Here is a 25,036-nt window from a genome sequence, read left to right as displayed (position 1 = left end):
TTTCTCCTCACTAGGCTCTTCACTGGTTTGCAACCAGCCATGAAGCTCGTTGTCAGATAGCCTAGGAAATAATGGACCTGATTCTGCTTTGATGCAGCTGCTTCTCAAGTAATCAATATATGGCCAAAAACATCATCCTTAGCAATAGTTACATAATATATGAGCATTATGTTTCAGTGTTTATTTGGTAAAGCAGCAGCAATGGACACTGTTAGGTTACTGTGCACCTGACAGGAATAATTTCTTCATTTTCTGCTCATATTGCTCTGTTGCTTGTTTGTAGCAAACCTCGGAGCCAAATTTCCCAGAGATTGTGCTGATTGCAATCAACAGGCAAGGAGTCTCACTGATCCATCAAAAGACAAAGGTAACAGCTGCTTCTGAAGAGGAAGGAAGATTAATTTGACTATGCTCACTTAGGGACAGCAACAGGACATCCTCCCTGGATGGTAGGAGAGGATAGAGTCCCTCTATTTGTTTTCTGTGTGAAACTGAAGACAATGTTATTGCCTTAAATATAATCTTTGCAGTTTCTACTTGGAAACAAGGTAGAGCATCTCTGCAAAAAGAAGTGGTAATTATTATGGACCTGGGCAAAGTGATAAGAACATGCAGATGGATGGAGAGTGCACTAGGGAACCAGCTTCAGGAAAATGCTTTGCAGGAAACCAGGCTGTCTAAACCATCAGATGGAGTGACAGTGTTTACCAGTGTTTACTAACCCAGTCTGGTCTTACCCAGTTCCCAGGCAAAAGTATTTATCTATACCACTACCTGGAAAACAAATATCCAATGAGTTTTAGATTATTGTAACTATAATGGCAGTGTGCTAAGGCAAAGATCAATATACAATGAAAGGAAGTCTCATTAGAGTGATTGATTAATTACCACTGGTCTGGATGTTTGTAAGTGAAGTGGGAAAGAAGAAGAATGCTCTGGCTCTACAGCTTTTCTTAAAACACAGCCTGTTTTCATTTGAGAATTGTTCTATAGTTCAGGGTTTTTTTTCCCTTACAGGATATTTTAACAGTCTACCCCTTCAATAAAATCTCCAATTGGAGCAGTGGGAGCACATACTTTCACATGACAATAGGGAACCTGGTACGAGGAAATCGGATCTTATGTGAGACATCTCTGGTAAGAAGAGTTTTGTCACAAGAAATTCCTACGTTTTCTTTGACATCCAGAATTGCTACCAAAAAATAGTGCCAAAACAGATGTTAAAACCAGTGCAGATACAAAAAGCCTTCCTTGCTTTGTCAAGAAAACTGCTCTTTACAACTGGTTCAGTGCTATATAATGCCATCTGATGCAAAGCCCTTAGCCACAGACACAAGGAAAAACAGTAATTTCCCACATTCTCCCCATACAACAAAATTCTTTCTATCTGAGAGATTAAGAAAAGACTGCACATTGCCAGAAAAATACATAGGAGGCTTTTTGTCTTGCATGGTTTGGTCCATCTGTGTAGTTGTGCCATCTTTGTAAGGTTTTTTTACTTATCAGTGAGTGCTACCACCTTTTTAAGAATTTGTTTCAGATTGTTCATTGGCTCAGACAAGCAGCACTGTATTGGTATTTAAAGGTAAGTTTGTAAAGATAATCACAGAATCTTAGGGGTTGCAAGGGACCTTGAAAGCTCATCTAGTCCAACGCCCCTGCCAGAGCAGGATCACCTAGAGCACATCACACAGGAACATGAGTGAATGTCTCCAGCCAAGGAGACTCCACAGCCTCCCTGGGCAGCCTGTCCCAGGGCTCTGTCACCCTCACAGTGAAGAAGTTTTTCTGATGTTTACGTGGAACCTCCTATGTTCCAGTTTGCACCCATTGCCCCTTGTCCTATCACTGGACATCACTGAACAAAGCCTGGCTCTGTCGTCCAGATACTCACCCTTAACACATTTGTAAACATGGATGAGGTCACCCCTCAGTCTCCTCTCCTCCAAGCTAAAGAGGCCCAGCTCCCTCAGCCTTTCCTCATAAGGGAGATGTTCTACTCCATTTTAATCATTAATCATTTTTGTGGCTCTAAATAATTTAATAACATAAAAGCATAATACAAAAACATTAGGAGGTTCTTCTTTACTTTGAGGGTAATAGAGCACTGGAACAAGCTGCCCAGAGAGGTTGTGGAGTCTCCTTCTCTGGAGACATTCCAAACCCACCTGGATGCTATCCTGTGCAACCTGCACTGGGTGAACCTGCACTGGCAGGAGGTTTGGACCTAAGGATCTCCAGAGGTCCCTTCCAACCCCTCATGTTCTGTGATGCTGTGATTTAAGGGTAACTTCTCTCACAGAAAAACTTGGATTGTTAAGTACAAGGTGTCAATCCACAGAATGACTGACAAGGAGACAGGGGAGCTACGCTCTGTAATGAAGGAAAGAGCAGAGAGAAATAGATAAATAATTATCCAAACAGTGATACGAGTTGAAGAGATGTTTGTGCAAGGAATAACCTAAGAAGAAGATAAAATGGGAGGAAATTGTAGTTATTTTTGCTTCTGGATCTCTTAGAGAGACTTAATTTTCTTTTCTGACAGGGTTACAAAATGGATGACCTGTTAACATCCTATGTACACCTGCTAATGAATGCTGTGAACAAGCAAAAGAACCTCCCAGCCTGAGGGTGGAAATACAACCCAAAACCTGTATCTGTGCCAAACTACCTGTAATTTCATCTCTCAGAAGAAACGCCATGTAAAAAATAATAATAATATTGATGATTAGTTTCCTGGTGACACACAATGAACTGTGTAGCTGAAATACTACAAAAGAAGCTCAAGTGAGCATGTGCTTTCAAATATCTGTAACACTTTTAGTTGTAGTATAAGAATTCCATTCACATGTTGGATTTAGATAAAGTTTAGCTGGATTTTAATGTAATATGGGGTGGGAGGTAGAGAAAACCTAATATGAGAGCCTCTTCTGATACTCAAAACCTCCTCCATTCTTCCATCCTTCTATCACTAGGTTATGTGCTGCAGGGTCTAGTAGACCATGACGGCCAGTTTCTGTCAGAATGTAGCTGTCATTCCTGTGTGCTGCTGAATTTTCATGCTGCCCACTGGCTTACCATTGCCATGGTTAAATTAAATAGCTTTCTTTATTCCACATTTTATACTGCACTTGGAAACTACCAACTGCCTTCTACTATGCAGTTTCTAGGAAGCATAAACAAACTCTGAAATGAGACTGATCCATTACTTTTACTCAGTTGCTCCTATTTCAAGTTCTAGATGTGCTATTGAGCGCAAATCAGAATCAGATAACTCAGTCTAACAGACTGAAATGAGACTTTTCTCATCTGTAAAAATGTTCTCAGCTTGAAGTTATGCAGACATTCATTCATGAGACAAAAATAATAGCTTAAATTTCTCCCATATTTTCTATTTCCTCTTTAGCAGGCACTTTTGAGTGGTAAAAATTGAGTCAGCATTTGTTCATCTCTCAGACCTTTGTAGACTTTGGTCCTATAGAAACCAGAGTGTTAAAGCATATATGCCCTGTGGTGGTAGAAGCCTAGATGCTTACCCCATCAGAAAATAAGTACTTCTCCTGAATGGCAAACCCTCCCTTGCTCCTAGTGAAACGTGGACATGTCTTAAAGCATTTACACCAAGTTCCTTGAGACACAATCTGGCAGTGCTGGAGAAGCAGCGCTGTTAGATCTCTCGAATTTGCCAATGTATGCACAATGGTTCTCTTGTTCCTCAGATCCATGCGTGTGAAATTCAGACGCTAATGGGAGTTTCCTACATGGGTGGCAGGGAAGAGCCCCACTCTGTGCATCAAAATGAGTGCCAGGCTTGTTGATCCTTTTGCAAGCAATTAGATATTCCTGCTGTACTGTCCATTGCTGGCAATGGAAATGTGAGGCTAATGACTTTAGTTGTTTTGTCTGATCTAACTAGCTGTGAGAAGCATTCAATACTTTACCTGTACAAAAAGAAATGTTGCAGCCAAGCTGTATTGTATGGTTTTTCAATAAACACTGCAGAAAATCAACCACAATGTCTTCTTCAAGAAGAGACTTGAATATTCGCTCCAGATCCGTGTAACCTAAACCTACCAAACATCCCCTACAACATGTAAATGATCATAACATCCCATCTACTCCTGATAAACACAAGGTAACTTGTACAGCACAGTCTTTAAAAGGATGACAACCCTTTCTGCACACCCACAGCAGCCAACACATCACCATAGAAACAGCACGAATGTGAATTCACCACCACAGCACATCAGATCTGGGCAACCCTCTGAGCTCCTCCAGCTGCATTTTGCTCTCTGGCTCAGCATTGCAAATCTATTTGATTTTTTTTTTTTTTTTCTGGACAATAGACAACATTTTTCCATTTGTTTTTTGTGTATGAAGGTTTTAAATGTATTGCAGTTAACTTTATTTCAGGAACATAAAAAAGTAGAGTATTACAACATGTCAACCCACAATCACAAGCAATGTGTGATGAGAGCTCTACATGATGCAGAACCCTCACTACTCATCGAGGCCTAAACCAAGGCAAGTAGCTGCTCATTCTTTTATTTATTTTTACCTATTTTGCTTTATTTTACTTATTTTTACTTATTTCTATACCACCTTCAGCACTTAATGGTGCTTTACAGACTAGTACAACCACGTTTATTACATGTTTGCCTGCAATCTATTCCTTAACCATCCAACCACTGCTTAAAAAACTGTCAGACACACCACCTAACACAAACCAAATGACATCTAGAAACTCTGTCCAGGAGGTTGAACAGCATTTTCCTACATTGCATCAACTGCTGTAAAAATAAAAACCAGGATGCAAACCCTAAAGAACAGAATAGGTTGCTAAAAAAAGATTGCAAGTGATTAATATACCCTTTGAATACAAACCAGCTTCACATACTGTGGCTTCTAAAAGCAAAACCATTTTCAAGTGTATTCAGTGAATATTAGTGATTTTAATTCAGTACGTATAAATATCAATGTAAACTATAAATGTATATGAGACAAACACCTTTTAGTAAGTGTAGACTTCTGAGCCAAATTCAACCTTGAGAAAATTCTCTACTCTCCAGTGGTGTGATACCTTGGGAGAATTTGGCCAGCAGTCTATTTACAACAATGGAAAAAAGCATGCAGCTTATTTCTGACTGAGACCTATACTTATTAAGAAAAAAAACTAAAAACAACTCCAAACTACCTGTCAGCCTATTGACACACTAAGGAGAATTTGTAAGTCTGCATTATATCCTACTTAGTTTGTAAAAAGTGGACTCAAAAAAGCAGAGTAAGATGCATTTATTTAAGGTATTTATAGTTATTTTTCCTATTCCTTCAATTCCACTGTCTCACCAAAGGTATATCAGTAATATTCACTACTGTCACTCTGCACATTGCAAGCTATGGGCAGCAGGAGTGTAAGAAAAACAATTGTGAACATTTAATAATTTAAGAGATACTAAGAGACTATCACCCTCTGGTCATACAGGGATCATCAGGGATTGCTAATGACTTTTCCCCCACTAATTTTAGGAAATGCTCTGAACAAAAGGACAGAATCCAAATCCTAGAGAACTGAATAGCTTATTAAAGAGAATTTTATCAACTGTCCTTTGAACACTGAAGACCACCAAAGCTGGTCAACTGAATTTCTAACACGAGACCAAGTGAGAGCACCCACTAAATCTCCCCCTGCAAAAGCACAAACATAATTCCATTTGCCTCTAGATACATGCATTTTCCATTGCTGAACTTGAGAGTGGCCACTGAAAGAATATTACCTGTTGCCTACTAGTTACAGAGCTGTTCCATGTCTACCAGCAGCTATGTGGCTGCGTGTTCCTCCACCACATGCCCAGATTTAGTGTTAGATATGGCCTGTGACTAGGAGTATAGGAACAGACCTGAATCCACACAACAGATTGAACTGCACCTAGGTCAGTAGTCCTTGTGTCTTCTGCTGTGAAAAAATGCCAAGGAATAGGCTTACAAATGGGTCTTTGCAGTGGCCACATCCTCTTGCACCAAAAGCAATGCTGTTCTTTGTGCCCTTAGCTAAAAGACCATTTAAAAGCTGGTGGGAGCACAATGACCAGCCAGCCAGTGACCAGACATTCTTCTAAAGCAGTGACAAAAGCTGCTACTATTCGTGCAAGCTACAGTGCACATTGCTCAGCAGAGGATGGAAGAGCTCTCCTGTTAAAATTACAGCCTATCCCCTCACCAGTGTTACAGCGGATACCCAAGTTAAAAGTTTGTGGTAACTTACAGCAACAAAAAGCCAAGCAGCTGAAGGAAATGGAATTAGCAAAGCCAGTGGTATCAGAGATGGTCTCACACATGGGATTCCCATCTGCACATCATCAGCTGGGCTTTCGCAGCACTGCTGTCACATCACCTGTGCAGTTTCATGAGTGGTAGCTACAGTGAGCATATTAACAGCCATTGATTCTGCAGATCTGAGCAGGGAGGACATTTTGAGGTAGATTTTTGCCCCAATTCAGTTGCTGCTCATACATACAAGAAGCGAGGAGGCTTTAGTTTCTTGCGAGCTAATCCACCCGGGGCTGCAGGCTGGTACCTGGGCCTGGCTGCTGTGCTCATTTGATCTACTAAACTAGCCACTTTTTGGAAGATGGAAATCACAGGAGGGACAGCAGTCCTTCAGTGCTTTTCATCCTGTCAACCTCACAAAAGGGCAGGCACAGTCTTCAGCTCCCCATGAAAAGGGATTTTCATGCTGAAATACAGAAAAAGACACTATAAGGGGACACCTCCAGCTGTCCCAGAAGATCACTGTGATTATCCAACAGATAGGTGGTCTCAGGAACACCCATAAGGAAATTTCAAGAATGTTCAAAATCAGTAAATCTCTCAGCACCTAGGGTTGTAGTAGCAGAGACTGTAGGAGCAGTGAAATTCACCAGTGACAGGCAAAACTACAAAGCAGAAGCTTAAGATGCACAGATTCATGTTTGAGGTTCTCTCTGTAAGTATACTCAGGTCTTAAGAAGAAAGATAATGGGAAACTCTCATTTGGGTGAAAGTTTTAAGAAAAATACTTCCTGGGTTTTTCCTGCAGAAGGCCACAAACTATAAATATTAGAAATCTCTTCATTGAATTGGGCTTTCTGGAGTGTGACCTAGGAATGAATATTCACCTTGCAAATAAAGGACTGGATCTGCAACTGAAGAACTTACATTGGTACCATATAATCAACTGGATTTCATAATCCAGAAGGATAACGAAGGGTCCAGCCACACTGCCTCAAGAAATGTCACCTTGGCCAGTGGGTAGGACATGCTTTGTGTTTACCCCCTAGTGCCCGTAGGAGTAGAGAACAAACTGAGCAAATGACAGTGTCAGCTTCTAACAAAATCTTTGTTTCCCATAGCCACCTTCTCCTTAAGGAGAGCCCAGCTATTCTGAAGAGGTTGACATGGCCTTGACAATGGACATCTCCCTACTGCTGAACAAGAAATCAGCAAAGGAAGCATCTTCAGCCTTTTTAATATTAGTCCTGAGCCTGACAAGTGGGCAGTGCAGATGCCGTAACTGCTGGTTCCTGGGCTTTCCCTGTAAGCCTGCAAAGCAGAACAACTCTACAGCATCCCTATATGCTCAGTAGGAATCTGGAGAAAGAACAGAACATTTGGATGTAGCAGAGTGACAGCTTTCAGAAAACTTGTCTATATATTAAAAAAAAATATACAATGTCTTCAGTCAGGATAAGAATAATTTTTTTTTATACTGTAACTGAAAAAGAGCAAATCCCACATTTCCTCCAGCCCTACACTCAACCACTGTTTCCAGATTCCTTAGACTACAGAGGAATGGAGAAAGAACTACAGTTCAATTGAGGAAGGAAAGACTGTACAATCCCACAAAGGCAGAAGAAGTTGTTAGCAAATTAATAACCAGCCTGTAAATTGCTCAAGCAGAAATCATATTCCTCTTTCTGCCAGTGTTAATAGACATTTTTTTGAGAAAAGGTCTAGTCAAAATGCAAGCTACATTACCAGAAACAGGGGAAGGTATTACATATCTTTGGTTTCACTTGCCTCTGTAATCAACAGCTGCTGTGAGCAGCAGCTCATGACTGTCAGAGTGCAGTCAGTCAACTGACAGACCTGTTTAAGCAGAGTTTAAATCCAGAGCTTTGGGATGTGCCTTCTTGGATGCCAGCTCTGACAGCTTCTTCAGGCGCTTCTTCAGCTCCAGAGGGAATTTCTCATAGCACTTCTTGCAGACAGGCTTCATGTCAAACTCCACAAACTTATTCCTTTAACACAAAGAACAGCAGGCTCTCAAAATGTTATTGGAAAAGATATGCTTTACTAAATCCAGTCTCTGTGCACCTACATAAATGCTGCTGTCTGTGTTTGTCTGCATGTAGAAAGCAACTCACCTCCTCATCTGGTCATGTAAGTACAGAGATTGGGCTCTTAACAGGGAACTAGGGTCATTAGTACTGTTAGTCAAATAAGGAGCAAGATTTTGCTATATATTCTATGTAACAGTCTAGAATAATCATATTATCGTAGAATGGAAGTGTCACTTCAAAGTCCTCTTCACAATTCATATAAAAGGCCAGTGGGGCCAGCCCAACATAGTAGGACAAAGGTTTGAACCTGAGAAAGGAAATGTAGAATTGCTTTGCTTTCTGTCTCTCTTCTACATATTTGTAAGTAGCATAATATTTTATTAACATAATCTATGCAATCACAGATTGCACTGAGGGGAGCATCCAGAGTAAGGAGACATGGAGGCTGCAGGTATTTCAGAACAGTCAGCTACTCGAAGTTTAGAACCTTCCCTCTGTACTGCTAAATGAGTTCTCCTCTTACCCAGCCTTCTTATAGAACAGATGAATGAAGGAAAAGAAACTAGAGGATTCTGAGTCCCAGCTCCCTTTTAGTTCTGTAATCAGTGGAATTATAAGCACCTCCTCCACAGAGACAAGGTATACTGCCCCTCAGAGAGACACTGGCTGACGGCTCTCGCGGGCCGATCCCCTGCCTTAGGGGCAAATGTATGATATAATCCTATCATAGACTGGTTTGAGTTGGAAGTGACCTTAAAGCTCATTCAGTCCCACTCTCTGCCATGGGCAGGGACACCTCCCACTAGATCAGGTTGCTCAAGGCCCCATCCAACCTGGCCTTTAACATCTCCAGGGATGGGGAAGCCACAGCTTCCCTGGGCAACCTGTTCCAGTGTCTCACCACCCTCACAGGAAAGACCTTTTTCCTAATGTCCAACCTGAATCTCCCCTCTTTAAGTTGATGATCCAAAATAGAAACACTGACTTACTTAAGTGTAAGCTTGATGTTGCAGGTGGAGCAGGAGAAGCAATTCACACACCAGGCCTTGTTAAGAGCTGATACCACTGCAAAAGCAAAAGCACAAAGTAAGAGGAAACTGCCGGATTATTTGAATTTGGATTTGTATCCAAATTCAAATGAGGCCAGATGTGAAAAGGAAACACTGATGCCTTGCAACTGTGGGACTGCAACAGCTGCACTAACAAATGGAGCAAGGACAGCAACCCAGAACAAGGAGAGAACAAATCTTACCATCTCCCTCGATCACGTGGCTGCAGTTGTAGCAGACATCTCCAAAGAGCTGCACAGCAAAATAATAAGAACAGGAACTCATGTTACTGACCACTCATGCTCCTCAAATCACACAGCTGGTGTGAACATTAAATCCTAACAACCAAAGAATCCCCAGACATTGCAGTAGCCCCCCAAATACACCAATTTAAATCTTCTGAATAACTTCTCATACACTTGCCAAACAGTCTGTGTCCCTTTGGATCTCACACCACTAACACTACAAACCCTTTTTGTCGATGTCTTACACTCTACCACTGTTATGTGAGCTCAGAGTCCTGTACATGTGGCTATTTGGAGAAAAGAGGATCAGTAGAGTCTGCTGCTTTCTATAGACAAACATCTCCTGCTGCTTAACTATCAACATAAAAATAAAACCTAGAGCTACTTTCAAAACAGTAGCACTTATCTGTTATGAGAGAAAGAGACTTAAATTATCTGACAGAAGAAAATACCAAACTTGTAGCTGTTCAGTAGTTATACAGAAAAAATAAACTTTGCTTGGCTTTTGAAACATCCTTTTCTTATGCTTTAGACAGCACAACATTTATCTTAGGTCCATGGATGCAAGTAGAATTACAGGGATTTTAATCACAACCCATGGTCAGTGTTTTATTCTATCAATGGCACAAAGAAAAATCAGCATCCCCCAGACATTTCTGTTCTGTTTTCAGCATCACTTTTCACATCTACCAACAAAACCTGTTTTTTCTGTTATATCTCACTAATTTCTAAATATAGCATTGCCTCTACACATTCAGATTATGCAAAATCTGCATAGCTTTGCTTATGTAAAATGCAAAAAATCCCATCTGCCAGTCAGAGCAGGTACCTACAGTATAGAAGCAGAATTTACCTGGTTATAGTGAGTTTCACAATAAGCCAGTCCTTTTTTCTCATAGTGTCGGTGCCCCAAGAATGGCTTCTCACACTTGGCACAAACAAAATGCTATAAAAGGAAAGAAAACATTCAGTGGCAGGCTAAGAGACTTTTTCATCACCAGTGAAAAACCTACCTAGCTACAAATCATGGCTCAATACAAGACACTTATAAAATCATAGAATGGTTTGAGTTGGAAAGGACCTCAAAGCTCATTCAGTTCAGCCACAGCTTCCCTGGGCAACCTGGGCCAGGGTCTCACCACCCTCACACTAAAGAATTTCTTCCTCCTCTAAATCTCCCCTCTTTCAGTTTAAAACTGTTACCACTTAATGCTTTAATGAAACTCAGACAGGAAAACCTTTATGGAAGTAAAAGAGGAAATATTTAGTCTACTATAATAATGAAGAATTGTATTAAAGATAGGTAGAATTAGATAGAGAATTAGAAACCTTCTGAAAGGGCAATCATCTCGTGTCTATACTGACAGACCTGCAGACTGTTATCTTGCTTGTTTCAGGGAAGAGAAACAGCAACCTAGAACATGGATGGTATGAATGCACTTCAAATGAGCGGCATTATCTCTCTCAGTTCTACCCCGAGGAGACTGAAAACTGTCACTGAAAACAAAAATCACTAAAAAACTTTGGAGCATCTGTGACAACTCAGCTGAAAGTTAAAGAAAAAATCAGCTGAAAAGGCCTAAAAAGCACGAATTGCACTGACTCTGCCTACAGCATGAATTCTAACAGTGATGAACAACTGGGGTTGGAGAGGATTTATCCAAGTACATAATAGTAAATACGTAAACGTATTAGTAAGAAAATGCTGTTCAGTGAATCAAATTCTGCCAGAGTCTTTGCTATGCAACTCAGGCATTTTAAAATTCTTACTGCTGTGAAAGCAGAGCTTGCTTATAAAACCCTGATGACCCTGCTGAAGTTGTTCTCTCACTAAGGTAAGGGCAATCTGAAACATGGGTGACTGTTTTCTGTCTGAAGTGTGAGATGCAGGGGGCCTCACCTCCACGTGCCACTGCTTCCCCAGGGCATTGACCACTCGCCCCTCGATGGGCCTGCGGCACGCTCCGCAGATGGGGATGCCCATCTTGTCGTGGCAGGGCAGACAGTACAGCTCTCCCTTCAGCTCCCGGGCCTCAGCAGTCAGTTCCTTCCTGAAAACACAAACAGGTCCCTGGAGTAAGAGCACCAAGTGAAGCTCTGTCATGCCTGAGACAAAGGTTTGGAAGATTAGAGTTGGAAGTTAACAGACTTTGGCAACGTTCATGCTACAAATCCAGTCATTACATTAAGCTAGTGAAACACAGTTATTGTCAACTCATCTATCTAGAATTGCTTTCTCATTTTGCCAAACAAGAGAACACGCGCAGAATATCATGGCTACATCCTCTGGCAGAAATTCCAGGTGCACTTACATGGAACGATGCAGTGTCATGCAAAGGCTCAGGCTGTCTTTGAAGGGGACAGCTCAGGTACAAGGCCCATCTGAGGTGATCTGCTAGAAAGCAGCTCCGTGGAGTCCTGGTAGACCACAAGTTATTCATAGGACAACAATGTGCCCCTGTGGCCAAGAAGGCCAATGGTATCTTGGGGTGCATCAGGAGGAGTGTGTCCAGCAGACTGAGGGAGGTTCTCCTCCCCCTCCACTCCACCCTAGTGAGACCTCATCTAGAGTATTGCATCCAATTCTGGGCTCCCCAGTTCAAGAGGCACAGGGATTTTTACTGGAGAGAGTCCAATGGAGGCTACAAGGATGATGAAGGGACTGGAACACCTGCTTTATGAGGAAAGGCTGAGAGACCTGGGGCTGTTTAGTCTGGAGAGAAGAAGACTGAGAGGGGATCTAATTAATGTCTATAAATACATGAGGGCTGGGGTCAAGAAGGCAGGGACAACCTCTTGTCACTGTGCCCTGTGACAGGATGAGGTGCAATGGATTCAAACTCCAGGAATTTCCACCTCAGCCTGAGGAAGAACTTCTTTCCTGTGAGGGTGACAGAGCCCTGGGACAGGCTGCCCAGAGAGGCTGTGGAGTCTCCTTCTCTGGAGACTTTCCAGACCTGTCTGGATGCCTTTCTGAGTGACTTGCCCTAGTTTTGGTCCTGCTCTGGCAGGGGGTTGGACTTGATGACCTTCAGAGGTCCCTTCCAACCCCCAGCATTTTGGGATTCTGGATTTCATTCATCAGCACTGCTACTCATCTTAGAGCAGTGCTGTGCTCCAGTTACACTGCCCTCATGGTAAGTAATTCAGGTCAGAGAGGTGTCAGCTCACCAAGCCATCTTCTTTTCCTATCCAGGAATGCAAAATGGAACTATTTTGAATAGCCTGGCAACAGCTGTACTTGCACAACACGATTACTGTAACCCGCACACAGCCTTTCAGGTAAGGTCACAGCAAAGAACTATTTTCATTTTCAGTACAAAACAGTGTCTTTCAAGTTTAGGATAAAAGAACACTAAATGGCAAAATAAAACTAAGGTTCTTGTAAGCTTTTCAAGTTTCTTCTGATTTCTCCTCTCACTGTTTCTGTTTGTCCAACAATGTGAAGGCAGCAAAGTTTAGGCCTTGGAAAGGATTGTGCTGCTGACTGTACTGTTTGTCTCTTTCATTTTTGGTCAGAGTTTAGAATATGACAACATACCCACAGTGGGTGCAGTTGAAGTGATCTGGATGGTAGGAATCATTCCTAAACATCAGAGGCTGCTCATCAATTATCAAGTGGCACTTCTGACAGATGTACTTTCCCAGTCCTTTAGCTTTTTCACGGTTATGGCACGGCCTGCACAGATGCCTGGTTGAACAAAGGAAAGAAAACATTAAGAAGTTCTCATGCTGTAGGAAGTACTTTATGTAACAGAAGAAGTGTCTTTTGAGGTCACACTAAACATCATTTAGTGCAGTATTCTGTCTTTCACACCAGTTGCACAGTTGTATTTCCTTGTAATTGTCCTCCAATATCCACTGAATTGGATCCCATCAGGGATATCACCCTGGCATTCTTCTAGGTATCCTCTCCAGTTCTTCTAGATCCATTCTGAGAGGTGGGCAAGGCAAGGTAGGAACACGCTCTCTCTATGACTAACTATGAGATCCAGCCATATCAGAGGCATCACAGCTCTGTAAGGGAGTTGAGGAAAGAGAATAAAAAATACTAAACCAGAGCACATTGCTCAAATGCCTTTGCCATGGCTGAATTCCTTAGTCTTCAATAGTTAGGACAAACAAAAGACCATTGAATACTAGCTCTTCTGCCTACAAATTCCTTTTAGTCCTAAGCTAAAGAAAATAAAGAACTATGCAATTTTATGTGGTAAATATAACCACATTATAGAACATATTACAAGTACAGTCCTGCACAGGCGGATACACCTAACTTCTGGCAGAAAAATTTGGGCTGATAGAATCCACCAGCTTTGTCCCTATTTTTAGGAGCTCTGAGAAGTTGTTCAGCTCACTTGCCTGTTAGTTACCCCTCTAGCTGCAGTGCTGCAAGCTGGGAAGAATTTATGGTAAAATGAAAATGACAGAGGAATTACTTCTGTGTGTTTCTTTGTCACAGAAGAGAGCAGACTGCTTAATTCCTTTCACTGTATCGCTATGTGAAACACTTGCTGAGATTTACAGGTCATTCCAAAAGACACCAGACAAAAGCAAAAGTTCAAATGGAAAGGGCAGATTTATGGCTGAAGTTGTAGGTTCTTTGCAGGGCCTCCAAAATTCTGCTGTGATGAATCACTTACCCTTAGATCTGTAAAATGGGGATAAGAACACAACACAGATGTTGTGAGACCTCAAATGTTTATGATCCTCAGCTGGCAGGCGCCTGTCTAAGTGCTAAGTATCATTATTATTCTCTCCAAATCTGAGTCCTCCAGTCAGCAAGTGCCTCTGTCCAGGGCTGTAACTACTGTCTGCCCAGACGGAGTCCAGAAAAAGCAAACAGCACCCCATTATAAGGAAACATGCAGCTGTGCTCATCTCAGCATAAAGGCATCAATTTTATTCGACACTGTCAAACGCTGAGTAATTATACAGGGCAGGACATAGGGACCCTGATGCAAGTGTCCTGAAAGAGACCCCTCTCATTCATCTGAATAAGATGCCTTCAGCCATTTGCACTGATAGACCATTATCAACCCCTCCCCACTCCCAAACCCTCTCTGACTTCCCACAGACCCTTCTGTATTGCCAGCAAAGGGAAGGACTGGACAGGCAAAGCTGTTACCATAGCAGCCACCCTGCTCCTTTCTCCCCCTCCCCACTCCCACCATCATGGAATGATCCCATTCTGAAATGTCCTGTTGTGTCTATTAATACCAGACTTCCCCTAAACAATGCTTCTCCCCACCCTCCTAAAATAATCAGGGGACTCCAAGAAGTCTGTGTTCAGGGCTGGAAGTTCAGTAGCAGCCTTCAGGAAACACCATGAACACTGGAATATTCATACAGTATATTACTATCTGTAGCAGCAGCCCCAGTGCCAGGAGCTCAGCTGGGATGAAAACTGCTCCTCAGTGCTGGGGTGTCGTCTCCCCTGCTCTGTCGTGTGACTGAGCTGATAATGCACTATCAGAGCTAAAAGGACACTATATAGAGGGGCTCCCCTTGCCACCCTCAGCAACTCTGTGTTCTTTTTGGATCATCTAGTTGTCTTCTCCATTGCTGCATCTATTTGCTTTGCTGTCATCAGGAGTTCCTTGAGACTTTCCCCAAGAGGACCCCATACACCACCCATAGGACTGCACTGTAAAGAGGTAAGAGACAAACTTCTGTTAGCAAGATAACAAGATAAGTTTTCCTAATGGCATTAGTGTTAGCTGCTGTTGGTGAGGTGGAAAGACATTCACACAGAGATGGGTGAATATAATGGAAATGTTTGAACATAAGAACAGGCTGCATTTTTTGAACTCCACTCTTCTTTACATCATTCCCCCAAAACATGAAAGTTTTCAAACTTCTTTACCTAATGCACATCCATTTATGCCATGAAAACTGAGGGTTGTATGGTATGTCCTGTGCTCTCTTGACACTGCTCAGATGCCCACAAGAAACAAGTATTTCAGCTGAAAGGTGGGAGGCTCAGCAGGGAGTGATTTTCAGGATAATTATTTCAGTCAGAAGTGGACTCTTTCTAATGAAGAGTGCTTTCAGTGAAAGACAGGAGACACCCATTTGACAAGACATTACAAGCAGAATCATAAAAACCCACAAACTAGCATAACCCCAAACCAGAAACTGCTCTAGCTGAGAGCAAAAACAGGAATTTCTGATATCCACTATAAACCCTAGCATATAGTTAAAATTAATCTGCAGTGGGCGTTGTAATAAAAGTTCCAAATTAGCCAGGTAACTAAGGTTGGCTGAGCTAAATGTTTCTTCTGCTTATTAATTGTTTCATTAATAGATAGAGCATCTGCTGAAAGAATAATCAGGCTGTGTCTATACTGACAGCCTTGTGGACTGTTTTCTTGCTTGCTTCTGAGCTGGATTAAAACAGGGCATAAAATATGGTCAGTGTGCATGCATTCCAAATGAGCAGGCATCTCCCATTACAGCTCAGCTCTGGAAGGCCTGGGATAATGGCTCATTTCAAAATAGTATGTAAATCACTAAATATTCTCACGACACCAGAAGTGCAATCCAAGCGGAAATTACTGGACAATGAACCAGACTCCTAAAGGAGTTTTCTGTCCATGCAATCAAAGCCTATTGCACCACTTAGCACAAACTAAGGTTTCTCGTTTGCTCTTAGCATTCATACAGAGTAGAACAAGCTTTCTAGGACTCTGAGTGCTTTTTTGTAAGCATAACAAACCAAAAGGAAGAAAAGTCTAAAAATCAAACACATGTCTTTTAAATTGATTGAATAAAAACCAGGCAAAACAGAAGTGGAACTGTAAATAACAGCCAAGGACTTTACACACTGTCTGCGTAACACACTGTCAAAGAACTGCAACTTTTGTAAAGTTTTAGCATTTGTTGAAAACATCAATTCTAAAAATAAGCTCAACAATTCATTCTAGTGACATGTCAGCTTTTTTCCAAGCCTACCCAAGTGCTACACCACAATTTTCACAGAAATGTGAAAATAAAGAAATAAAAGAAACTTGATTCAAATTCCCTTCCAATTTAAAACCTAAGCAAAACTAGAAGGAGGTCCACTTCCCTCTTCTGTGATTTCTGGCCAGACAATAAAAAATACTTCCCTTCTAAACTACTCTAAAGAGTAAATTAGGTAACAGCAGCTGCCCTGTGAAGGCACTCATTTGAAAAGACTGAATCGTTTACATTTTGTCATTATTTCTAAGCCTCTCCCTTCTGGACTCTGACACACTGAGCTTCTAGACAGCTCTGACATTCTCCTTTCTACTCCAACCCACAGGATTTTGCAGGCAAAGCATGCCCAGCTAGAAATCAATGACAGGCTCAACTCTCAGCTTTCCCATCTTGGCTATTCCTGTTCTGGCACTGACACTTGGCTGAATCTGAATCCCAAAGACCCTCCTTAGGAAATTAGGTCAATAAGAATCAGCTCAACATATCATGCTGCTAAACCCCTAGTATTTAGCTTGTAAGCAGGAGAAAAGTCTGCTTATTGCTTCACTCCCCAAGCTGATTCAGTTCCTTAAGACAAGAGATATCCCTTTTAGACCACCCTTGCTTCTGCTCCAAGCCAGCAGGTCCATGCTCAGTGCTGTCACAATCATGTAGAGAGCAATGCTTTGCCACCAGCCCACCCCACCACTGACACATGTATGTATGTACAGATCACCTGATGACAGATTTTGCAGATTAAAAGTATATCTAAATGAAGAACCTGGCACAAAAAGGCGTCAGAGCCAGAACACCAGGTGATAAGTATCACTGTAAGTTAACAGCCAGTAAGAAGTCCTGGTCTCAGTTTTCTCCTTTGATACGCAACAGAAAAATACGTATTTAAACTAATTCCATCCAGGGAGGGCAAGTATTTGAGAATTAAACATTACTATCACAGCTAAACTTCAAAATCTTAAACGTTTTACTTTGTAAGAGAAAAATAACACTAGGAACAAAAATTGCAGGGTCCTCTGCAAAACCAGGAACTTCACATGGAAACTGCAACAGGGAATTTGCCTTTTGCACATGAAAGGAAGATTTTAAAGATAAAATGTCCCCTGGGAAAAAGGGCTATATGGTCTTTCTTGCACATGCACTTTTACTAATTCCAATATAGTAATTTGTTGCTGTATCTGGGACTATGAAGAAGCACGCAGCTGGCAGGAGGCAGTGGGTACCCACACATTAATTTTTTGTGCCATAAATGTGCAGCGTATCGAGGCAATCCCTGGAGTAAGAAGGCCCCCCTGTGGCCATACGAAGAAATTTCAGTTTCTGAATTTTGTCTCTTGACTTTTGTCTCCTCAACTCTGAACTAAACAGAAGTGGTCGAGCATATTCATCATTTTCTGTTCACCTGAAAGTGGGAGCAGCCAAACAAAGGATGGTAATTACCTCAGAGTTTTGTTTACATTTTCCAATATATTGGTGTGTTCTTAATCCCTTTTCAGCTTCTCAATTAGCCAATAATATTTTTAGACCCTTCTTAGATATTTTAGATGTTTATAAAAATCAGTCCTGTTGGGAAGCTGGATGCACTGCAATAATGCCTTGGATCAACTGTCTAATGATGTGAATACTTCAGCATGTACAATAGTTTCTGCCTGACACTAAACCATCTCAAAATTTTAATCTCAGTGGAGGAAAAATGGAGGTATTTAAGGGTGTATTGAGTATTATAGAGATGGTCACACAGTGACCATGGTGCAATGGTGAGGATGACACTTTAACAAGTAATGGGCATAACTAATCATCTTTTCAGAGTCAATTCAGTGCTTTTTCTGTGCAAATGAGGTTACCCACCTGAAAAGTTTCCTCCTATATTAGAAATAGATGCATTTGCCTTAAATACAACACTTTAGACTCATATAATTCTCAAAGATTTTCAGGAACCCTGCAGCTTTTTAATAACAGTGATACATGAACAGTCTTCCACCTCTTCTAGGAGGAAGACAGATATTCTAAGCTAGGTCACCTTACAACAGATACTTCTGCTCAGAAAAACTGACTCATTAGGAGCTCTTCAATCCTGAACCAGGCTTTCAAATGAAACATAGCAAATACTTTCTAGATAGATACACAGATAGACTTCTACTCTTCCATTAACCAGACACATAAGCACTTCCCTACTCTTGTTATTCAACTGATCTCAGCACTGGTTGGAGACAAGCTCATCATCATCCAGATAGCTCTTTATAGTGGTTCTTCAACAGGAATTAATGCAAAGCTCATCTGAGCAGAAGGCATTCAGAATTTTAATAGAAAGGTTTAAACTCAGACTAACCTGTTGTATTGGATACCAATATTAGCAACCAGGAGACATCACTAATTTCCATGTGTGGTTATTTGGGTGGGGCTTTGGGGTTTGTTTTTTTCCTTCACAAAACCAGGCTTTTTTGTAAAATACTGTCTCAATTATTTCAGGTTTTTCGTGTTGGGTTTTTTTTTCCTTCAAAACTGTGGTGAAAAATGAATGGCCCAGCAGACCCCTCAAGCCTCAATTGCTCAAATCACTCAAATTTCTCTTTGGAAACATCAGAGCAATGTGACAAAGAGACGCACCTTGAGAATATCCTTTTTGCCACTTTTTACTTCCTGGATTTCATCCTGGCTTTTGTTGGCAATGCCCTGGCTCTCTGGCTCTTCATCCGGGACCAGAAGTCAGGCACACCTGCCAACATCTTCCTGATGCATCTTGCTGTGGCTGACCTGTCCTTCGTGCTGGTACTTCCCACCCGGCTTGTGTACCATTTTTCTGGTAATCACTGGCCATTTGGTGAGATGCCATGCAGACTCACAGGCTTCCTTTTTTACCTCAACATGTATGCCAGTATCTACTTCCTCATGTGTATCAGTGTGGACCGTTTCCTGGCCATTGTGCACCCTGTGAAGTCCATCAAGCTCCGCAGGTCCCTGTATGCCCACCTGGCGTGTGCCTTTCTATGGGTTATAGTTGGGGTGGCAATGGCACCACTGCTGCTCAGCGTGCAGACCCTCCAGGTGAAAAACACAACTATTTGCCTGCAGCTCTACAGAGAAAAGGCATCACGTCATGCCCTTGTGTCCTTAGCCATGGCATTCACCTTCCCATTTGTCACCACAGTGACTTGCTACTTACTAATAATCCGAAGCCTGAAGACTGGGAACAGAGTTGAGAAACACCTGAAGGAAAAAGCTATCAAAATGATCATCATGGTCCTGATGATCTTTCTGGTTTGCTTTGTACCTTATCATGTCAATCGCTACGTTTATATCCTCCATTACAATGGGACCAGAACTTCCTGTGCCACACAGCGCGTTCTGGCCCTCAGTAACCGCATCACTTCCTGCCTCACAAGCCTGAACGGTGCCTTTGACCCTGTCATGTATTTTTTTGTGGCTGAGAAATTCCGTGAGGCTTTGTGCAATCTGGTTTGTGTTAAAAAGACTGTCATGTTGCCTCAAACATACGAGGGGAAGACAAATGAAAGCTCACTAAGTGCTAAATCTGAACTGTGAACATCCTTCTTGTCACTGCTTGTTCTTCAGCATGCTCTGTTCCACCAAAAGCAGCTGAGAGTGCAAACATGCAGTGAGAGTCACTCATCCTGAGGAGGAAAGTTCTTGTTTTTGTGGGCCTGCAGTTGGCAAGAATCCCACTGACAATGGAGATCACATGTTCTTTTCTCACTGAAACTGCCAACAGAAGTACAGTTCTGCTGATTTCCAAGCTGTGAAACTGAGGGCTGAACACTTACGAATAGGGAAGGGAGCAAAGTGTCTGTGAAACAGACATTTAATCCTAAATTCCCAAAGCATTCAGGAATGACTCTTTCTCTAAACAATGCATACAGCCTGATTTGAAATTGTGTGTTGTGCCAGTAGTAGAGATTCACTCCTGAGACTGACCTGCCTGATGACAAGACAGCCCATCTTGTTCAGGTCTCCCAATTGAAAGTGTTTATATGTAGGAGACAGAAAACTGGTACTGAATTGTGGCAAGAAAAATGACCAAAATGCTGCAATGCACCCAACCTGGACTGAAATTCAGATAGGACTTAAAATTGCTTTACCTCTTCTCAGCATTCAGAGCTGGAGATGAGCAATAAACTTCACACAACCCTTTTAATCTGCCCTCTGCCATTGTCTCAAAGCTGCAGGCAGAGGATGGACAACATTTACTACACTGCATCTTTCACATAGTTCCCTGCAAAACATCAGACATCATAATAAACCTCAAACAACAGAATGGAAAAGGTCTGACTTAAGGAATACAGCACTCATCTTTACTACATACCAAATAAAAAAAAAAAAAAAATTAACCCAAATGGCAAAAGAGAATTAAGCATATGAAGAAGCAAAGTCTACTCTGTCCAGAAGAGAGTCCTATCTTTGAGCTGTTTCACAATTATTTTATTTTGTGACCTATCTAGCAAGACCATTCCTTCCCTACAGATCAACTAGGGATTATGTTAACTATCCTCAGCGATACAAATTGCATCCAGTGGAATATGTCTGCAAATGACAAGCAGACTAAGGAAGACCAGGTAAAATGAGAACTGGGAGAAAGAACCCAAGAGTTTCCAATAAATATATACCAGAAAACTGCTTCTATGCTATGGAGAGAAATATTATAGGAAATCATGTGACAGGTGAATGATATTTTCTTTTTTATGTACAGATACATGCACATGCATATCCCTTTCTATGCTTTTGGGAATGACCCTCTTGCCGTTTGAGATTTGGTCCAGAATTATGAAATCAAACATACTTCATCTTGCTTGAAATGCTTCCATCCCAACTGCTTTCCCAAAACACCCCAGGTGCTATCACAACAGCCCATTCTAACACGCTTAGGTGTCAAAAGGAAGTCAACTGTGCCCAACTTGAAAAATTAGGGAATGGAAGTTATTTGCAGGATGAAAGAGTAGAAGGAGCTGAGAGGACTCCCTGCTGGACAGGGTACAATTATATAACCTTTCCTTCCCTTCTTCACCATTTAGTTAGTGAGAATATAAACTCTAAGAAACTTGTAGGCTTTGTTCAAGGCTTATGAAAGCCTAAAATTAACTATGAATTGTGCAACACTGCTAACTGTTGGACTGTTTGATTTTCTTATCATGATGTGCTTTTGTACAAGTTCCCATTTATGTTTTTATTTCTTACTTCTTAATTAAATGTATGAAACAACCTTTAAGACTAGTTTTTTTTTATTCTGCATAAAAAATCATTTTTTTTCTTGAAACCAGAGGAATCACATGCTGAATAGGCTTTACTGTGGTCTGGATTTTCTTCTCAGCAGCTTACTTGATAAACAGCCTGCCAAGGATCACATCACCCCTTTTCTCATTTGCTAGTCAGCCTTGTGCCTGAAATCCCTTTCTTTTCCAGAACCCATAGGTTCTGGAAGTTTCAATACCACTAGGTATTTCAATACCACTAGGTAATTTGAGTTTCTGCTTTCTACATGTTTCACTGGAGCAAGAACACTTCTTCATTCCACTTCCCATCTCCTAACAGGTTATTAAATAGGAGCAAATGCAGAGTCCTGCACCTGTAGAGGAACAACAAAATGCACCAGTACAGGTTAGGAGGTGATCTGCTGGGGCTTTTCAGTCTAGAGAGGAGAAGACTGAAGGGGGATCTAATTAATGTCTATAAATACATGAGGGCTGGGGTCAAGAAGGCAGGGACAACCTCTTGTCACTTGTGCCATGACAAGACGAGGGGCAGTGGATTCAAACTGGAGCCCAGGAAGTTTCACCTCAACATGAGGAAGAACTTCTTTCCTGTGAGGGTGACAGAGCCCTGGGACAGGCTGCCCAGGGAGGTTGTGGAGTCTCCTTCTCTGGAGACTTTCCAGACCTGTCTGGATGCCTTTCGAAGTGACTTGCCCTAGTTTTGGTCCTGCTCTGGCAGGGGGGTTGGACTTGATGACCTTTGGACGTCCCTTCCAACCCCAAACATTTGGGATTCTATTCCTTAAAGTTTCTTCTGTACCTTTTCTAGCTTTACCTCTCATTGTGTATCTGACTGACCTACTGTCAACATCTCACCACGGTATCAATAACATACTGATAAAACTTCTGAAGCTCCTGCTCTATCTTACCTCCCAGCATTCTTCACAAAACCCAGGTCAGCAAGTGCTACATCGCAGAGCTCACAGCGGAAACATTCCGGGTGCCAGTTATTGTTCATTGCCTTGATAACACGCCCAATAATGAACTCACCTGCAAAAAGAAAGCAACACCTTGAGATACCTTCGGAAAACAGTCTTATCACAAGCCTACTGCTCTTCATAATCCTTCCACTTCATCTCCACAAGAACTATTACAGTCTAACAAAACAACCTCATTATTCCCACAACCAGGATACCCCAAATCACTGCTGGTATCATGCTTGTTTCCCTCCAGAGCTCCCACTCCTTACAATGTCCTCAAGGATCCCGGTGCAGGGCTGGATGTCCCAGCAGCAGTGGAAGGTCAGGGCAGCCCTGCAGCTGCTGCCCCTGGGGTTGACACGTGCCACATCTTACCACATTCACCGCAGCAAGGAGCAAACAGCATCTGAAAGTCATGTTCACAGTACTTCCGACCTTCAAACTGGGCACAAAACAGGAGAGAAGGAACCCTCGTGAATAACACTCCTGCTCTAGCCCCTCCCCATCCCCCATCTATTTTTTAACTCCTGAGGATTTTTCTTCAAGAAATACCCAGACGTGACTTCAGCCTCATTGTGAATTTGCACAGCAAACAGCTCAATTAGTATCAATGCTGCTACAGGATAGTAAAAAAATCTTGACATGTCCCAAGCCCTTCTATAGTTGGCTTGAATTTCATTTTTGGTTTAGTTTTTTTAAGTCACGCAACTCAGAACTACTCCTCCTACATAAGGCTAAAACTCCCAGTAAACTAAGAATGCAGCATATTTTAAATAATGTGTTACTCGCACATTTTCTGTAAAAATATTTCAACCTCATTTTTAAATGGGTTCACCAATTCCAGCTGCCCAATTAGAAAAGTTTAGTACAAAATGTCTAAAAATAAAGACAAAAATTTGCTTATGTCCAACAAAATGTTAAGAAACATTTTCTGTTTTCTTTTTGAAATGCCTCTTACCCAAAGAGCAAGCACACATTTTTGTTGTAACTGATGCACAGGAAGGACTATGTGAGAAGAAAAAAAAAAGGAAATTAATCCTGAAGCCCCTCAGAAAAACAGGAACAAGCAGGGCTAAGAAATTAAACATGCAAGGAAGATGGAAATTCATATTTCTGTCAGAATTTTCACCTCATTCTTTGCACTTGCAGGGAGCTATTTATCTTTTCTTACACATAAAACCTCACCTCATAAAAAAGTCCATCAGGAAACTGACGAAAACACTGAGCACAGACAAAGCAGTTCTCATGATAGAGCTCCCCATTGCTGTTCACAATCCTCTCTGCAGGATCAAACCGAGTCTGGCAGCGCTCACATACTGCATTTGCAAGAGCATCCGACATATTACTGCAATAAAGACAAGAGGAAGAGCATCAGCAATGTCACAGCCAAGCACATGAGTATAATCCTAACAACCAAGTTTCCCCAACATCTATGAACTCAGCATTTCCACTGCTTTAAACTCCCTTTTACATGTTTTTTTTCCATGATTAATGAGTCAATTCAGCACTGACATCAGTTACAAATAATGTCCTTGCAACTCACATGTGGCCAAATGACTTCATGTAGCACACTTACCTACTGCACCATTTTGGCTGCTGCATCAGTCTTTTTACTCCATTATGTCATCTTGCTAATAGCTCATACCAAATATCCACCATATTAAATAAACCAATAGTTTTTGAGAGCATCAAACACAATGATGTCAACTTCTTGGAATTTCTGGTCTCAAGACATGAACCTCCAGGGATTGTCTGATGTGTCATAAGCACTGATATCCCAGTGTAGACTCCCCTTCACTGTGGGAATTAACAGGGCATTTCTCCCTCTACCCAGCAGCTGCTATGCATAAGATTCACTGGAAAATACTTGCACACAATGCCTCTGTCTTCCAGACAAATCAGTTGAAACTGTCCAAGTGTTGCAAAGGTACAGGAAGAGAGAAGTCTCTCTGGCTGACTTGGAAAATACATCAGCTTCATTTCCTCAGAAAGAGAAGCTAAAAAAAACCCAAAGCCACACTCACAAAGCATGAAAAGAATGTTTCCTCTGTCTCCCCTAAAAAGCGGAACAACCCTAACCTCTTTCACAAAATGTTCACGTTTGCCATCATGGTAATCTCAGTTCTCTATAGACTAAGAGAATGCAATTTTAAAATCATATCTCACACATCCAAACAGGGAGGGAAAATTATAAGGAGTCTCAGTTTTGTGTCTTTCAACCACGAGACTATCCAATAATATAAAAACTTGATAGGGTTACACTTTTAGATATGGAAAAACTATTTTATG

At 41.6% G+C, this 25,036-nt stretch overlaps 3 protein-coding genes across 10 annotated transcripts in view; 2 read left to right on the top strand and 1 right to left on the bottom strand.

Annotated features, from left to right (window-relative positions):
• The window catches only part of MYO7B (myosin VIIB), a 59,968-nt gene extending 55,958 nt beyond the window's left edge, over positions 1–4,010 (top strand). For all 6 annotated transcript variants that reach the window (XM_051625860.1, XM_051625859.1, XM_051625861.1 and 3 more), the window contains 3 exons: positions 284–367; positions 1,018–1,137; positions 2,546–4,010. In XM_051625860.1, coding sequence (XP_051481820.1) covers positions 284–367; positions 1,018–1,137; positions 2,546–2,629 — 288 coding nt within the window. In that variant the 3' untranslated portion in view covers positions 2,630–4,010. The remainder of the gene's footprint in view (positions 1–283; positions 368–1,017; positions 1,138–2,545) is intronic.
• A 371-nt stretch (positions 4,011–4,381) lies between these two features.
• LIMS2 (LIM zinc finger domain containing 2) overlaps positions 4,382–25,036 on the bottom strand; it is a 32,817-nt gene continuing 12,162 nt past the window's right edge. For 2 of the 3 annotated variants that reach the window (XM_051625892.1, XM_051625890.1), the window contains exons 2-10: positions 23,933–24,092; positions 23,123–23,189; positions 22,697–22,817; positions 13,154–13,303; positions 11,513–11,663; positions 10,466–10,558; positions 9,571–9,619; positions 9,308–9,383; positions 4,382–8,276 (exon numbers count right to left, since the gene is read on the bottom strand). In XM_051625892.1, coding sequence (XP_051481852.1) covers positions 8,129–8,276; positions 9,308–9,383; positions 9,571–9,619; positions 10,466–10,558; positions 11,513–11,663; positions 13,154–13,303; positions 22,697–22,817; positions 23,123–23,189; positions 23,933–24,092 — 1,015 coding nt within the window. In that variant the 3' untranslated portion in view covers positions 4,382–8,128. The remainder of the gene's footprint in view (positions 8,277–9,307; positions 9,384–9,570; positions 9,620–10,465; positions 10,559–11,512; positions 11,664–13,153; positions 13,304–22,696; positions 22,818–23,122; positions 23,190–23,932; positions 24,093–25,036) is intronic. The other variant, XM_051625891.1, reaches the window with a different exon arrangement.
• On the top strand, positions 15,142–20,355 carry GPR17 (G protein-coupled receptor 17). The gene is made up of 2 exons (XM_051625893.1): positions 15,142–15,266; positions 19,033–20,355. The coding sequence occupies exon 2, from the start codon at positions 19,078–19,080 to the stop codon at positions 20,104–20,106; it is 1,029 nt and encodes a 342-aa protein (XP_051481853.1). The 5' UTR covers positions 15,142–15,266; positions 19,033–19,077; the 3' UTR covers positions 20,107–20,355.

Source organism: Apus apus, chromosome 8, assembly GCF_020740795.1.
Source record: "Apus apus isolate bApuApu2 chromosome 8, bApuApu2.pri.cur, whole genome shotgun sequence".
Taxonomy (NCBI): Eukaryota; Metazoa; Chordata; class Aves; order Apodiformes; family Apodidae; genus Apus; species Apus apus.
The sequence above is the reverse complement of the archived record's forward strand: the minus strand, read 5'-3'. Positions and strand labels throughout refer to the sequence as shown.

What these genes read in the sequence shown, in the direction of transcription:
- GPR17 (XM_051625893.1), top strand. Translation starts at nt 19,078, where the DNA reads ATGAATGGCCCAGCAGACCCCTCAAGCCTCAATTGCTCAAATCACTCA.